We start from the raw sequence: 15,696 nt of genomic DNA on the forward strand, positions 1-15,696 counted from the left end.
AAATGACCTAAACGGTCTTCCTGCCAGATCACCAAAGGAAAAATCTGAATTTTTGGTTAGGTCTAAAAAATTTTGTTGCTCCTGGTTTTTAGCTCAGCTATAAATCCTTCGACCCTGCACTGAGCGATAAAACACAGTTCCCTTCTGTCTATCGGATGATGCCAAATGAACGTCCTCAGTATGCTGGGATTGTTCAGCTGCTTCAGCATTTTGGATGGACTTGGATTGGCCTTATTATTTCAGATGATGACATTGGAGAACTACTGTTGAGGACTCTCATGCCTTGGCTGTACCAGAACAATATTTGTGTGGCTTTTAAGGAAATTATTCCAACACCGAAGGAGGTCTTTGATGAAGCACTGCTAACAGATAAGAACTTGGTGAGAATAAGCACAGTTCTCTTTTCGGCTGTAACCAATGTGATTCTCGTTCACGGGGAGTCACGGACTATGGAGAGCTTACGAATGGTTCTATTTCTGCATGAATTTCTTGAAAGGAAGCCAGAAGAGAGGGTTTGGATCATAACAGCTCAGTGGGATTTCACAACTGTGCCGGTTAAGTACGCATTCACACCAAAAACCTTCAATGGCACCTTGTCCTTCACATGCCACACAAATTATATGGCAAAATATGAAGAGTTCCTTGAGACTATACATCCTAATCAATCTACACTTTATTACATCCATCATTTCTGGTCTGTCTCATTTATGTGTGCATTTCCCTCACTGGGCATTGTTGCAGAAGACGTAAAAAACTGTACTGGAGAAGAAACCTTGAAGAGCCTCTCTGGATTGGTTTTTGAAATGGGAATGTCTGGTCAGAGCTACAGTATTTACAATGCAGTTTACGCTGTTGCACATGCTCTCCACGCCATGTTTTCATCAAGATCTAGGCAGAAGGCAACACTCAATGGTGCCACAAGAAATGGCTCAAATGTTTACCCATGGCAGGTAGGAAACTCATGCCCACCTCTACTTAATATATGACCATGAATGCTGGATTCAGGTTTATTACTTAGCAATTGACTGAGTTTGATTCAGCAACAACACACATACATATACAAATACTGAGGTTGCCCTGATGAACCATGATGATTTAAGATGCTGTGTTTCTTCGCAGAATTTTGAAATGTTCTCTGCTAGCTTTCCCCAACCTGGTATTCCTCAAATGTTGTTGACTACAGTTTCCTTTTTGCTCCAGCCAAAATGACCAACGGTCAGGAATGATGTGACCTGAAATCCAAGGCATCTGGAACTGACAAAGTTCAGGGAGGTTATAAAGGTTATGAACAAAGCATATTCAACACGGGCCTCATATCTCGTTATGGCAACCATGAAAATTGAGAAAATATTTTATTCCATTGACTCTATATCCCCCACACAATAGTAAGAAGGAGCTAGTTGAGTATGATATCAGAGTGACAAAGTGATTTCCCACACTTCTTGTCCCGCTGCTGTTCTGCTGCTTTCCCCGGGGGAAAACCCTTCCTTTGCCCTCAACTGGAACAAAACAAAAAGTGGGTTTTCCCTGGGAAGGAAGTGAGGCAAGAGGAGAATGGCTCAGATCTGTGCCTAGGAAGTGTAAGGTAAAGGTAAAGGACCCCCAGGATGGTTAAGTCCAGTCAAAAGTGACTATGGGTCCACTGCTCTCATCTCGCTTTCAGGCCAAGGGAGCCGGCATTTGTCCACAGACAGCTTTCCAGGCCACGTGGCTAGCATGACTAAACTGCTTCTGGTGCAAAGGAATACCATGACAAAAACCAGAGTGCATGGAAACACCATTTACCTTCCCACCACAACGGTACCTATTTATCTACTTGCACTGGCATGCTTTCGAACTGCTAGGTTGGCAGGAGCTGGGACAGAGCAACGGGAGCTTGCTCCGTCACGGGGATTCAAACCGCCGACCTTCTGATCGGCAAGCCCAAGAGGCTCCATGGTTTAGACCACAGCACCACCCACGTCCCTTGCCTAGGAAATGTAGGTCAAGTGGAAACACACAGACCCACACTTTCAAGGAATGGGACAAGTGGAAGTGTCTACAAGCCCCCAAACAAGAAAGTAAATTCCAGGTAAAACACAGTAACTGTTACTGCAATTGGCAGTAACATGTCCTTTTCTTCTCCAATCTACGTAGCTTCACTCCTTCCTGAAACACATCCGTTTCAACAACAGTGCTGGAGAAGAATTTTTTTTTTGATGAAAATGGAGACTGGGCAACAGGATATGATATCGTCAATACTGTCACATTCCCCAATTTGTCCATACACAGAGTTCGCGTTGGAAGACTTGATTCAAAGGCTCCTGAAGGAAAGAAGTTCACCATCAATGGAAGTGCTGTTGTGTGGAATCACAAGTTTAACCAGGTGGGAAACACAGATATTCTCCAGAACAATAGATTCTGAACAAATCCTGCCTGCGCCTGGTTCCACACAGAATAGTGTAAAGTCCAACCTGTTCTGGTTCCATGCAGGTATTTCAGGAGGAATCTGCAGAAATCCAGGAGAGGGGATGAGGAGGTGTAAGGACTGGGTAATCTTTATACATTCACGTTAGGCCTTCAGTAGCCCTGTGGGCTGGCAGTTCAATACCAATTGTTTATACTTTAAATTCTTTCTTTCTGGATATTCTTAGATCACACCACAATCCACATGTGCTGAGAGTTGCCACCCTGGACAAAGCAAGATGGCACGTCAGGGGGAACAGATTTGTTGTTATGATTGTCCTCAGTGCTCTGAAGGCATGATTTCAGCCTTGACAGGTAAGTAGAGACTGCAAAGTTACATGGGGAATGCTAATCCAGGTGTCTGTAAAATAAATGTTCTCAAAGGCCCATGACTCTGATGTGTGAATGGGCCATTGCAGATAGTCCTTAGAAAGGGTGTTCCTTAGAAAGGGGATTCCTTTGTTTTATCACATTACCATCAAAAAAGGGGAAGGGATTCTGTTCTTCTTGTCCAAGAGAAATGTTACCGAGGCCATATTTCATGCCACACCATGAAACAGTTGATGCTGAAGAAGATCCATGCACATTTTCAATGATTAAGATTTATAACTTTCAGATGCAGACCACTGTAACAAATGCCCTGAGGATCAACATCCAAATAGAAATCAGGATGGCTGTATCGCTAAAACTATAAGTTTTCTATCATATGGAGAGACCTTGGGAATAATTCTGGCTTCATTTGCACTTTCCCTTTTTCTGATCACACTAGTGGTAATGTGGATCTTCATTCAACACCAGGAGACTCCCATTGTCAAGGCCAACAACTGGAACATCACCTGCACCCTCCTCATTTCCCTCTTGCTTTGCTTTCTCTGCTCCTTCCTATTCATTGGGCAGCCTGGGAAGGTGACCTGCCTTCTCCGTCAAACGGTGTTTGGAATCATCTTCTCCTTGGCTGTTTCTTGTGTGTTGGCAAAAACCATCACTGTAGTTCTGGCCTTCATGGCCACCAAGCCAGGAAACAGGATGAGGAAATGGGTGGGGAAGAGGCTGGCAGTGTCAGTCATCATCCTTTGCACTCTTATTCAAACTGGCATCTGTGCACTGTGGTTGGCAACCTCTCCCCCCTTCCCAGAGTTTGACATGCACTCCCAGATTGGCCAGATCATTGTGCAGTGCAATGAAGGATCAGGCCCCATGTTTTATACTGTCCTGGGCTACATGGGTGTTCTGGCCATCATCAGCTTCACTGCGGCTTTCTTGGCCAGGAAGCTGCCTGATACTTTCAATGAAGCCAAGCTCATCACCTTCAGCATGCTGGTCTTCTGCAGTGTTTGGCTGTCCTTTGTCCCCACCTACCTGAGCACCAAAGGAAAACTTATGGTGGCTGTGGAGATCTTCTCTATCTTGACTTCTAGCGCTGGGTTGCTGGGTTGCATCTTCCTCCCCAAATTCTATATTATTGTTCTGAGGCCTGAGCTGAACACCAGGGATCAGCTTGTGAGAAAAAAGAACTGTGAAATCTGATAGGTTTCCTCCTTGATTTTGTAGCTTCTTTCCCACTCACTTTTCTGGTTGTTTTGTCTTTTTAAAACAACCTTAACCGAAATACAAGCAATGCCTTCTTTTATGTTTGGAAAATACTTCCGATGATGTAAAATTCCAGCCAGTTTGGCTTTTACTCAGTTTATAAATCTAGTAGTTTGTTTATAAGCCGCTTTTTGAAAAGGAGCTTATTTATTTATATTCCACTGTGTCATAAATAAATATCAAAGTTGCTTACAACAACGCAATAAAACTATGTACAAATTTAAGATCTGAGATGATAAACTAATCATTATGGAAACATAATTTCTTAACTGCATGCAAGAGCCTGGTGGCATAAAAAGTTTTCAGCAGGTATTTAAAGGATGAAACAGAAGGCGCCTGCTGAATCTGTCACCAGAGCTTTACACAAGTTTGGGATGATAACACTAAAGACTCTGTCACATGTACCCATAATAATAAAAATAATACTAATGCCTAAATATCAGCACATAATTAACTATCAGCCAGCCAGACCCCAGTACACAAAGCCCCCATTTATAACCCCAGTTTATATTAGCCATTACAAGCCGGAGAGGGGTGCTTTTGAAATTGTAAAGTTCTGCTTAATTGACATGAGAAATGGAGCCTTTTCAGTCTCAGAAGGAATTGAGTTCTACAGCTGCAAAGCCACAATTTAGAAGTCCCTGTTATGAATGCCCTCCAGCCTGATTGTTTCTACTGGTAGGCACCTATGCAGGATGTGTGAAGTAAATCTTACAAGGCTAATAGATTACTTCAGATGTAATCTAAAGTTTATATAGCTACTCATCTCCTTGACAGCTGATGGGAGGGCGTTCCACAGGGTGGGAAGCCACTACCGAGAAGACCCTCTGCCTGGTTCCCTGTAGCTTCACTTCTCGCAGTGAGGGAACTGCCAGAAGGCTCTCAGTGCTGGATCTCAGTGACTGGGATGAATGATGGGGGTGGAGACGGTCCTTCAGGCATACAGAAGTTTTTTTCTTAAGCCATTTATTTTCTTGATTAAGCTGTATTGATAAGCATCTTCTTTTTCTTCATTGTCATCGTTATTGCTATTACTACAGATGCTTCATTAACACATCACTGGGCAGGTGACAGCAAGTTAATGCAAATCAAAGCAAATGCCAGCCTGCACTCTGTAGACTTACTTATGTAAACACATGGAGCTAAACCCTCACCACCCTCTCATGCATTCTTGGAGTATGTGAAAGTGAGGCATCCAAACTTCCATGTAAACAAATCAGATCATTTGCATGGTGCTGTCTGGGAACTCTTTATTTTCAGTAAAGGAAATATTTCCTGCCCTCACTCTGACTTGGCTTTGTGTACCTTTACATTGTGGTATGACAACATCTTCGCATTGCCTACAGTAGAAGTAGGTTGGGATCCCACTGGTAGCTCTGTTAATGGTTGGGTGTAGATCATGGATGTCCAACAGCTCGATGGGGATCTACTGGTAGATCGCAGGCCGATCTCTGGCTCCCTTTCCTTAGCGTCATTGAAACGGACTCCTGCCCCGCCCCCATTGTTGTGTGATCAGTGGAAGGGAAGACAGAGCTTTCTCTCTGTGGCTGTTTTCATTCAAAGCGATATTACTGTGAGAGAGAAAGTCTCTCTCCCTTAGACCCTTGGTTTTAACTCCCCCCAAAACGGAACTTCCCTCCTAAGAAAGTCCTCCTCCCTAAAAAAAGCTCAACAACTTTGAAACTTTGACCTGAACCCCAGATTTTCATTGCCAGATTTTAATTCTGAAAGTAGATCGCAGTCTCTCGGGAATTGGTCACCCCTGCTGTAGATCAACAGGTTTCTTGCCTCACAACTGTTTAGGAATGAGCAGGAGAGCCCCGAATCACTGCATTGTATCATTAGGAGGGACCTCAAAGGCCTAGTCCATCCCCTGCTCCTTCAAACAATGCACATGACAATCTTAAGAAGGGTGCCCCTGGTACATTAAGGCCAAAGTATACAATTGCTGAGCTACATAGCTGACTGGCCTGAGCAATTAGAAGACCTTCTGTCTGTTGCTTTTGCCTTACCCTCACCCTCAACAGCACAGGGCCTGGATCTATCCCGCATATAGCCCACTACCCAGTTAAGGACCTTATCTACTTTAGAGTGGTGTAGTGATTTGAAGGAAGGAAGGAAGAAATAGACACTGGTTTCTTTCTGGGTTTTCTCTCCACCTTTCTATCCCCACACATGGGGATACCCTGTCTGTCATGAGACATGGAGAGGGTAGTTGGGTGCTGAGGAGGAACTGGTGAAGAGTTGGATGATCCCATGGAAGCTCCTAGCAAGCTGGAACAGTTGAAATCAGGACACCAAGAGGAGCCTAATCCAGAAGAGGGATGCAGTGGGCTGGAAGATGGAGATGTGGATTCTGTGGAAGGGCCTGGCCAGAGCTGGCCCAGGACATTTTACCACTCCAGGCAAAATTGAAAATGGCCACACACACAAAGCCTCCTCTACACCCGCTGCCTGGAGGCTTCACTGGGAGCAAAAGAAAGCTGGAGAGGAGCAGACATTAGGGGATGGGGGTGTGTGCAGTGGTGGCAGTACCCATCCCAGCTGACTGCCTTACTGAGCCTCATAGGCAGGTGGGGTAGGGGGCTGTCAGGCTGACAGAAGAGCACCCTGCCCCCAAAACATTGTCTGTCCCAAGTTTAAATTCCTTTCTGGGAATAAATTGGATGCCAAGCAGACTCTTGAGTCCACCCCCATCTCAAAGGATGCGGTGCTGTCAGCAGCAGCAGCAAGAGCATGCCTTGCATAATCACTTGGATGAGGGCTCATTTGAAAGCCAAGTTCCAAGATTTGGGACAACTGCCACACCAATAGCACCTTCAAAAGTAGAGCACAGAGGGCATGTCACTTGTGCTTAGCCATTATTTCTAACCTCTTATGCACCCACTGGTTTCTATGACTCGAAAACTGACCTACATAACATTCTGATCTAAACATTTAAGCCTTTGGTAGAAAGTAAGCTGGAAGTCTAAGTTCTTCATCTAGCAGTGAGAGCCAGGACACCATCAAAAACACACACACACCAATGGGATATTCCTCCCCCTCTCTCTCATACACTCTTCCTCACACATGTAGGAACATCCTTCGCACACATACGTTCCCCAAAGACAGACAAAAGGGTAACAAAACAAAACAAAACAAAACACTGAGTGTATATTTCCATCCACATCCACAAAACATACATCTAGCAGTGAGAACCAGGACACCATCAAACACACACACACACACACACACACACACACTTCACATGGGATACTTCCCCTTCTCTCTCTCTCTCTCTCTCTCTCACACACACACACACACACACACCCTCTTCCTCACACATGTAGGAACATCCTTCGCACACATACCTTCCCCAAAGACAGACAAAAGGGTAACATAACAAAACAAAACAAAACAACTCAGTGTATATTTCCACCCACATACACAAAACCCAACAGCCTCTTTTAAAATGTCCCATTTACCCCTTAGCCAATATCCTACTTGTTCCGGAGTTCCTTGCAGGTAGACCCTACATACTGTACATTTAGTCTTTCACGATGATTGAAAGAAGTGATGCCATTGCTTGTGTTAGGTCTACTGACTGTGTTAATTATCACTGCTGCTAGGATATTGTGCTGATGGTTGTGGCTTTCCAATAGTTCAGGGAGCAAAGCTAAAAATGATGTATTTGTCGCTCAAGCTCCATTGCTTCATATATGTTGCATTTTCGTCCATGTGGGTTGCTGGTTATTTCCCTTCACTTAGTACATAGTACCACCGGAGGTGACGGCTCTCATGGCTGAATAGAGGAGGATCTGGAAAGAGAGGAGCCTATGAGTGCCGTTGTGATGGGCTTTCATGGAGAACATAGAAGAGCCACTCTTTCATGCCCAAATGGCAATGATGGCCATGATGGAGAAGCCCAGTCCAATGAAGAAGAACTTGGTGAGGGGGCTTTCGTGCGAGCGCAGCTCGTAGGGGAGGATCTCCAGGAAGGTGACGTAGAGAAAGGTCCCCGCGGCCACCCCTTCCAACAAAGCCTGAGCCAGGCTGGTCCCGTCACTGTTGTAAAGGGAGACACCGATGCCCACGCTGATGCCAGCGGGAGACATCAAAGCAAACACCACCAAGTACAGCAACCTCCACCGGGCGGGCGTGCCGCTCTGCACCAACTTCAAAGCCAGGCTGAAGACCACAATGGCCTTGTGGATCAGCACCGCCAGGCAAAGCTGAATGGCGGCCGTCTCCTGCTTTTGGACGCCGATGGCGAGGCCCTCAAAGACCGAGTGGAAGGAGAGCGACAGGAAGAGCACGAATGCCCGGAAAGAGCTGTGGGATTCTGGCGGGTCCTTGTGATCCTCTTCGGTGTTGTGGTCGCCGTGGGAGTGCACAGCCTTGGGGCAACAATGGAGCACCACACTCTCAATGAGGAACACCAGGAAGAAGCCAGCTGAGATGACGAGCTCCCCAAATGGGTACATCTGCCATGGGAGGAGAGAAAGAGTTGGACATGAGTTAAGGCCCCATCTGCAGTGTCCATTTCAATCAGTATCATACCCCTTTAAATAATCATGGCTTCCCTCAAATAATCCTAGGAAGTGTAGCTTATTATGGGTGCTGAGAGTTGTTAGGAGACCGTTATTCCCCGCTACCACAGAGCCATAGCTGTCAACATTTCCCCTTTTTAAAGGGAAATTCCCTTATTCCGAATAGTATTCCTTGCAAGAAAAGGGAAAAGTTGACAGCTATGCACAGAGCTACAGTAAACGGCTCAGTGCTGCAATACGTCAAGGACCACCTCTTTCCATATGAACGTACTTGGACCCTGAGATCATCTTCTGAGGCCTTTCTTCGTGTGCCTCCTCCTTGAGAGGTCTGGAGGGTGGCAACACAAGAATGGGCCTTTTCTGAAGTGGCTCCCCGTCTGTGGAATGCTTTCCCCAGGGAAGTTTGCCTGACACCTTCATTATACACCTTTAGGCGCCAGGCAAAAACATTCCTTTTTAACCAGGCCTTTGGTTGATCTGATTTACATCCTAAGCCCTTTAAAAATGTGTTTGTGTTTTTGTGGCTGCGAGGGGAAGGGAAGGGCTATTGGGTTGTTCTTTTTATTTTCATTATGTATTTTGTGGTTTTATATCTTGATTTTATTCTGTGAACTGCTGCGAGACCCCTGGGTATAAAATAAAATAAAATAAAATAAAATAAAATAAAATAAAATAAAATAAATAAAATAAAATAAAATAAAATAAATAAAATAAAATAAAATAAAATAAAATAAAATAAAATAAAATAATAAAATAAAATAAAAAATAAAATAATAAAATAAAATAAAATAAAATAAAATAAAATAATAAAATAAAATAAAATAAAATAAAATAAAATAAAATAAAATAAAATAAAAAATAAAAATACTATGTGAATACTTTTTTTTGCCTATTCTGAATCTTCCAACATTCAGCTTCACTGGATGGACCAGATGAGGGTGTAAAAACCTCTCCCCGTCTTCATTATACACCTTTAGGCACCAGGCAAATACGTTCCTTTTTAACCAGGCCATTGGTTGATCTGATTGACCTCCTATACCATTTTAAAATGTTTTTGGGGGGCGCTATTTATGGTGCAGTTTCTGCACATGTGTGATTTATAAAACCAGGTGTTGTTTATTGCTCTTCTATTCATTTACCCAGGGACTTTATCTAAACCTAAGAGGTGCTCAAGTCTTCAAAGAGCTTTCCATGGTTCCTGGGGTTTTTTAAAAATTAAAGTTGCACCACCAGGTGGCAATCAAGGGCCACCGTAGGATTTCTCAACTGGAACAAGGTTGTCTTGGCAGGGTTCTTAGTCTTCGATTGCAACAGCACCTCCCTGAAGGGAGGAAAAAAAGGTGCTCACAATACTTGAGCTTGGAAAGAGAGGTGTGAAAAATAGAAGCAGGGTGGTGCAGGCTGCACCTGGGACCTGGGAGACCAGGGTTCAAATCCACACCTGGGCAAAAAGTCTAGAGATAGTCTTTCAGCCTAATCAACCTCACAGAGTTCTTGCAATGATAAAATGGAGAGCTGGGGGGGGGGGGGGAATAAAAACGTACACCACTCTAAGCTCTTTGGAAGAAAAATGGGATATAAATGCAAATAAATAACAAAGTAAAATACAATACAATAAAATGTGTTTCAGCTCACCGTTTGGTAATGTATCGGAACTGGCTGTGTTCCCACAATCAGGTACACGACGGCACCCCCCTTTTAAATTTGTTTTTCATATTTGTATCCATTCCTTCCCTCAAAGAGTTCAAGGTGGCATACTCTCCTCCATTTCCATATTACCCTAATAATATGTTGCATACCACCTTGTGATCTTTGGATGAATGAAGGGCGATATACAAATGACAGATGATAGATAGATAGATAGATAGATAGATAGATAGATAGATAAATGATAGATAGATATAGCAACAACCCTGTGAGCCAGGCTGAACTGAGAGCTAGTGACTTGCCCAGTAAGCTGGCAGGTCAAAAAAGAAAAAGAAAAAGAAAGGGTAAAAAGGTAAAGGACCCCTGGACGGTTAAGTCCAGGCAAAGGTGACTATGGGGTGTGGCGCTCATCTTACTTTCAGGCCAAGGGAACAGTTTCAGGTTAAGAACGTTAAGAACAGTTTCAGGTTAATAACAGACCTCCAGAATGAATTAAGTTCATAACTAGAGGTACCACTGTATCTGCAAGATGGGAACTATTTTATTCCATTGACTCTATACCCCCCCCCCACATTAATAAGAAGGAGCTAGTTGAGTATAACATTGGAGTGACAAAGTGATTTTCCACACTTCTTGTCCCGCTGCTGCTCTGCTGCTTTCCTTTGCATTCAGCTGGAGCAAAACAAATAGTGGGTTTTCCCTAGGAAAGAAGTGAGGCAAGAGGAGAATGGCTCAGATCTGTGCCTAGGAAGTGTAAGGTAAAGGTAAAGGACCCCAGGATGGTTAAGTTTGGTCACAAGCAACTATGGGCCTATGGCGCTCATCTTGCTTTCAGGCTGAGGGAGTTGGCGTTTTTCCACAGACAGCTTTCCAGGCCACGTGGCTAGCATGACTAAACTGCTTCTGGTGCAAAGAAATACTATGACAAAACCCAGAGCGCATGGAAATGCCATTTACCTTCCCGCTGGAGCGGTACCTATTTATCTACTTGCACTGGCTTGCTTTCGAACTGCTAGGTTGGCAGGAGCTGGGACAGAGCAACAGGAGCTCACCCCATTGCATGGATTCGAACTGGCGACCTTCTGATCAGCAAGTCCAAGAAGCTCTGTGGTTTAGACCACAGCGCCACCTGCATCCCCATTCTATTTTCTTCATAGATGGATAGACAGACAGACAGACATATATGCCTTTGTATCTTGCTCTCCAGATATAATAATAATAATAATAATAATAATAATAATAATAATAATTTATTTATATCTGGCTGAGTTTCCCCAGCCACTCTGGGCGGCTTCCAATCAAGTGTTAAAAACAATACAGCATTAAATATTAAAAACTTTCCTAAACAGGGCTGCCTTCAGGTGTCTCCTCACAGAAACTCCTCACAGCAGGAAGAAACTCCTCACCGCAGGAGGCAATTAATTTCAAAAATGCAATAATGCAAACACAACTACAACCATAACAAAATTTTACAAGAGAGTGTACCAGTCAAGGTAGATGTTTTAAAAGGTTTGTTATGGTTCTGTTCACAGATCCTTAAATAAGTAACCAAAACCAAGACCTGAGCCAAGCAAGATTAGAACAGTCATTAAAAGATTGTGAAATATGCAGAGGCCAAGCTTGAGATCTTAATCAACCATCCCACCCCCATACACTCTTGCAAAATTTGAGAGCCTTTTGCAGCTGACTAGAAAACAAAATCCTTGACTGTGTGGATCCTGCACCCGAATTCACAGCCCCATTCCCTGAAGGAGAGTCAGAAGATGGATAAAAAGCTTTTTCAACTCCCCTGCCAATACCCAAGGTTACAAAATAAATAATCCATAATTGATCACAATGGCAGCTCGTGCCTATCCAAAGCTAACCTGATCAGCAATCTCAAAGGTGGGGGAACAACAGTGTTCAAACAAGGGGAAACATACCTCAGAATCATCATCACCTTCAGAGGTGCCGTTCTGCTTATGCATAGAAGCTCCCTGGGGGAAAAGAAACAAACAAACAGCTGAGTTGGAAACATTCTAAGGACAAGAATGGTTCACAGTCATTGGCTATCATGGTGGTGGAATCAAGTTTCCTCCCTATTCAAGCAGTGGGAGCTCAGATATTGAAGATCTGTCAAATTTTGGAACCATGAACTTCTTTTGCATGCCACAAACTTTATCTATCTATCTATCATCTATCTATCTATCTCTATCATCTATCTATCTATTATTCATTCATTCATTCATTCATTCATTCATTCATTCATTCTAAGGCCTCTTGTTGCTGCTTTCCCAATCCCAGTGCAACAGTACCCCTAATTATTAGAACAATTTCCAAAGGGGTGGCTGTGTTAATCTCTTGTAGCAAAATGGGTGAGTCTTAAATTTATTATGGCATAAGCTTGTGGTTCCCAAACTTCCCCCTCCTTGGACCACTTGAAAATTGCTGGTGGTCTTGATGGACTACTTAATGATTTTTCTGCCTGTTGTAGCAGTTATGCTGTGCTGTGATTTCTGATTGCACTTATACATATACACCACGGAGCACCTGAATGAAGCTCGTGGACCATGGGTGGTCCTTGGATCACAGTTTAGGAACCCCTGGCATAAGCGTTCATGGACAGTAGTTCACTTCATAGTGTGCAGGCACTTTTAGAAGAAGGGACTCTATTCATGACCTTATGATAAAAGGAGGTACATCTAGGAAGATGTGATCTTTTAGGTCTTAAGCCAGCTTTATAGGTTAGAAAAAAACCCAGTATTTTGAATTGGACAAGTCAGATGAAGCAGTGAAAGCAAGCAAGCAAACAAACAAACAAACCAAAACCCCCCCACACAACCCAAACAAAACTTGTGCAATATGTTTATAATGGCCAGTTCCATTCAGATTTTTGGTACCATGTTCTGTGTCGACATTTCCATGCCATCTTCAAAGGCTGCACCATGTACAGTGGGTTACATTGGTCCAAACCGTTATTTACTAAAACATGGAACACTGAAGTCCAGTTGTACAATTCAGCCAATGTCAGAGCCGGGACACTGGTTTAAGCTTGTCCAGTACTGTCTCCCCCAACAACGTATAGGGACTCAAGGTTGAAGAACACCAGTCTGCTCTGACTGGCAGTGACCCTCCAGGGTCTCAGACAGTGGTATCTCCCGTGATCTTGTTTTAACTGAAGATGCTATGGACTGAAGCTCAGACTTTCTGCATATAAAGCAGACGTTGTTCCACCAAGCTGTGGCCCATCCAAATTCATTGCAGTGGAATTCAGATTTAAGAGACTGCTGCGATGGCACTCACCTGCTGCCGTCTCTTTTTTAGTTCCTCCTGGATGTCTCCCAGTGCATCGGCCACCATGTGCATAATGCAGGCCCCAAGGAACACTCCGGCGGCAAAACAGCCTATGAAACTGAGGATGCGCCGATGCTTCCCTAGAAGAGATGCAGGGCGGAATAGGAAGGATTATGTCAGATGTAGAGGCTGCCAATCCATGTCTTAAAAATATATCTTAATGTAAGTCACTTGCATAGATTTGGTTCCTGAAAGGCAGGATACTAATCAATACTAATACTACTAATAAAGGAGAGTAACACCTGCATGCTTAGAATTCAGTGCATGCTCAAGAGTTCAAGATCCACCACATCAAGAGATAATCTGGAGGTGTAAAGCACCCTTTGAGTTCCAGCACCATGGATAGAGCTTTTTTGCCCAATGAAATGTAATGTTTTTTAACAGAGCTAATTTGCTTGTTCAGCTCACTTAAGCCCTGTTTACTTATTCTGGGTGTGGAAGTAGAAGGAACGCTAATCTGTAAAAGGAACATGTGAGCATTGATTCACCAGAAAGATCAAGAGTGGTAAAGAGGGACCCACCTCAATATATAGCCACCTAGAGAGTTAACAATAAAGACTTCCTGATGTTGCACAGCACAACATTTGCACTCCTGCACAAGTTCTGATAGTCACATTGCATCCAGCCCCTCTGAAGATCAGGCCATACCCACTCCAATCCCTTCCATCAACTGCTCACCTCTGGCCATGTTGCTCTGGAACCATCTAACTTGCGCCGGGATGAGGCCACAAATGAGCGTGACCACCAGCAGACCTGCCAAGCAGCCGATCTTGACCTCCAACAATTGATCCATCTCTGCAGCGTAGGGTAGGGAAAATCACACCGGGAGGAGAGGCAAAGGCTTATCCGTCGTATCTCTGGACACTTTTCGGGCCAGTCTGATTCCAAAAGGACTTTTGAGTGTTAGTAACTAGTCCCAAACAGAGAAGTCCACCTCTCTTCACACTCTTCTGGTGCAATAAAGCTCTCCCCTTTGGAAGTATGAGTGGGGGAAAGAGTAGGAAGAGCGTCTCACACTATGGAGTCTTCATGAACTGAGAATCCATATATAGCAAGATCAAAAGCAACGAGATGTTCCAGCAGCAGTTGGGTGTATGGTGCTGTCTTCAACCTCTGCCTTCTAGAGATATTTCATGGAGCCTTCTACTCCCCACCTTGTTCCCTTGTTCCTTACCCTCTGCTATTTCCCTCATTGATCTAGCTTTCTGGTCTCTTGTCCTGCAGATGTTCTCTCTTGCATTCCACCTTCCTTCCTTCTCTTTTCTACCTCCCTCATCAGATTCCTGCTTCCATCCAACCTCGGTCTAATCCTAGCCGCCTTCTAGGGAGTGAGTAATCACCCCGATACTCCAGAAAGCCGCCCGCCCACTTGGGTTTTGTCCCATCCCATCCCCTCCCCTTCATTATGCAAACGCGTAATTTCATTTACAATAAACAGTCTACAAGCGATCGTTTCGTCATTAATTTTAAGGTCACTGGGCCATAGCAGCCACAGTCGAGGGCTCCACCTCAAATTCTCGATAAGAAATGCTCATTAAAAAACGGGAGTCTATTGATCTAGCTGAAGATTGTTTTCCAGCTGGCAGGTCAAGGCTAACAAGTGCGTGGGTCTCAATAGCTGCACCTTTCACGTTTTGCTTCAGACGTGGATAAGGGGGAAGAGAGGGGAAAACAAGCACAAAACATTGCAAAAAACCTCAAGGCACAATCTTATGAGCCTTGGCAGGGTAGCCCAGGGGCCACAGGATACAGCAGATCTCCCTCTCTGCTAAGCAAGACACTTGACCATCTGCCTCTGCCAATGAATTCATGTAGGTTGTTCATTTTTATTTTATTTTGACAAAGTCATAATCATAAATAAATAAGAATAAAAATGTGCACCTCACCACTGAAACCATTCCATTGTTAACTAGCCACCCTCCCAAAATTTCAACACCTCTTGCGATGGTTTGGCCCCTTTCTGTTTTAACAGTACAAATTCTACAAACACCCTCCATATCTCCTCAAAATCATTTCTCCTGCATATTCCCTGTCTTACCTTAATGGCACATGTTAATTTATCATTAATAGCTATATCCCACACCCCTTTAAACCATTCTTCCATTTTGTATTCTGCTTGCCCCTTCCACTTCTTGGCTAGAATAATTCATGC

General features: G+C 43.9%; 2 protein-coding genes across 3 annotated transcripts; one reads left to right on the forward strand and one right to left on the reverse strand.

The window, feature by feature from the left end:
* The first annotated feature begins 674 nt into the window (after positions 1-674).
* LOC308461226 (vomeronasal type-2 receptor 26-like) lies at positions 675-4,144 on the forward strand. 2 transcript variants are annotated; one of them, XM_080977953.1, is made up of 3 exons: positions 675-2,365; positions 2,634-2,760; positions 3,062-4,144. In XM_080977953.1, the coding sequence occupies exons 2-3, from the start codon at positions 2,685-2,687 to the stop codon at positions 3,970-3,972; spliced, it is 987 nt and encodes a 328-aa protein (XP_080834079.1). In that variant the 5' UTR covers positions 675-2,365; positions 2,634-2,684; the 3' UTR covers positions 3,973-4,144. The 2 variants fall into 2 exon arrangements, with proteins under 2 accessions (XP_080834079.1, XP_080834080.1); XM_080977954.1 differs by having other exon boundaries at positions 675-950; positions 2,137-2,760.
* A 3,276-nt stretch (positions 4,145-7,420) lies between these two features.
* SLC39A2 (solute carrier family 39 member 2) lies at positions 7,421-14,887 on the reverse strand. The gene is made up of 4 exons (XM_080978932.1): positions 14,223-14,887; positions 13,494-13,624; positions 12,134-12,187; positions 7,421-8,498 (listed from the first exon to the last, which is right to left on the reverse strand). The coding sequence occupies exons 1-4, from the start codon at positions 14,335-14,337 to the stop codon at positions 7,902-7,904; spliced, it is 897 nt and encodes a 298-aa protein (XP_080835058.1). The 5' UTR covers positions 14,338-14,887; the 3' UTR covers positions 7,421-7,901.
* Positions 14,888-15,696: the final 809 nt, after the last annotated feature.

This window comes from Podarcis pityusensis (genome assembly GCF_964106645.2).
Source record: "Podarcis pityusensis genome assembly, chromosome: 13".
Classification (NCBI taxonomy): domain Eukaryota; kingdom Metazoa; phylum Chordata; class Lepidosauria; order Squamata; family Lacertidae; genus Podarcis; species Podarcis pityusensis.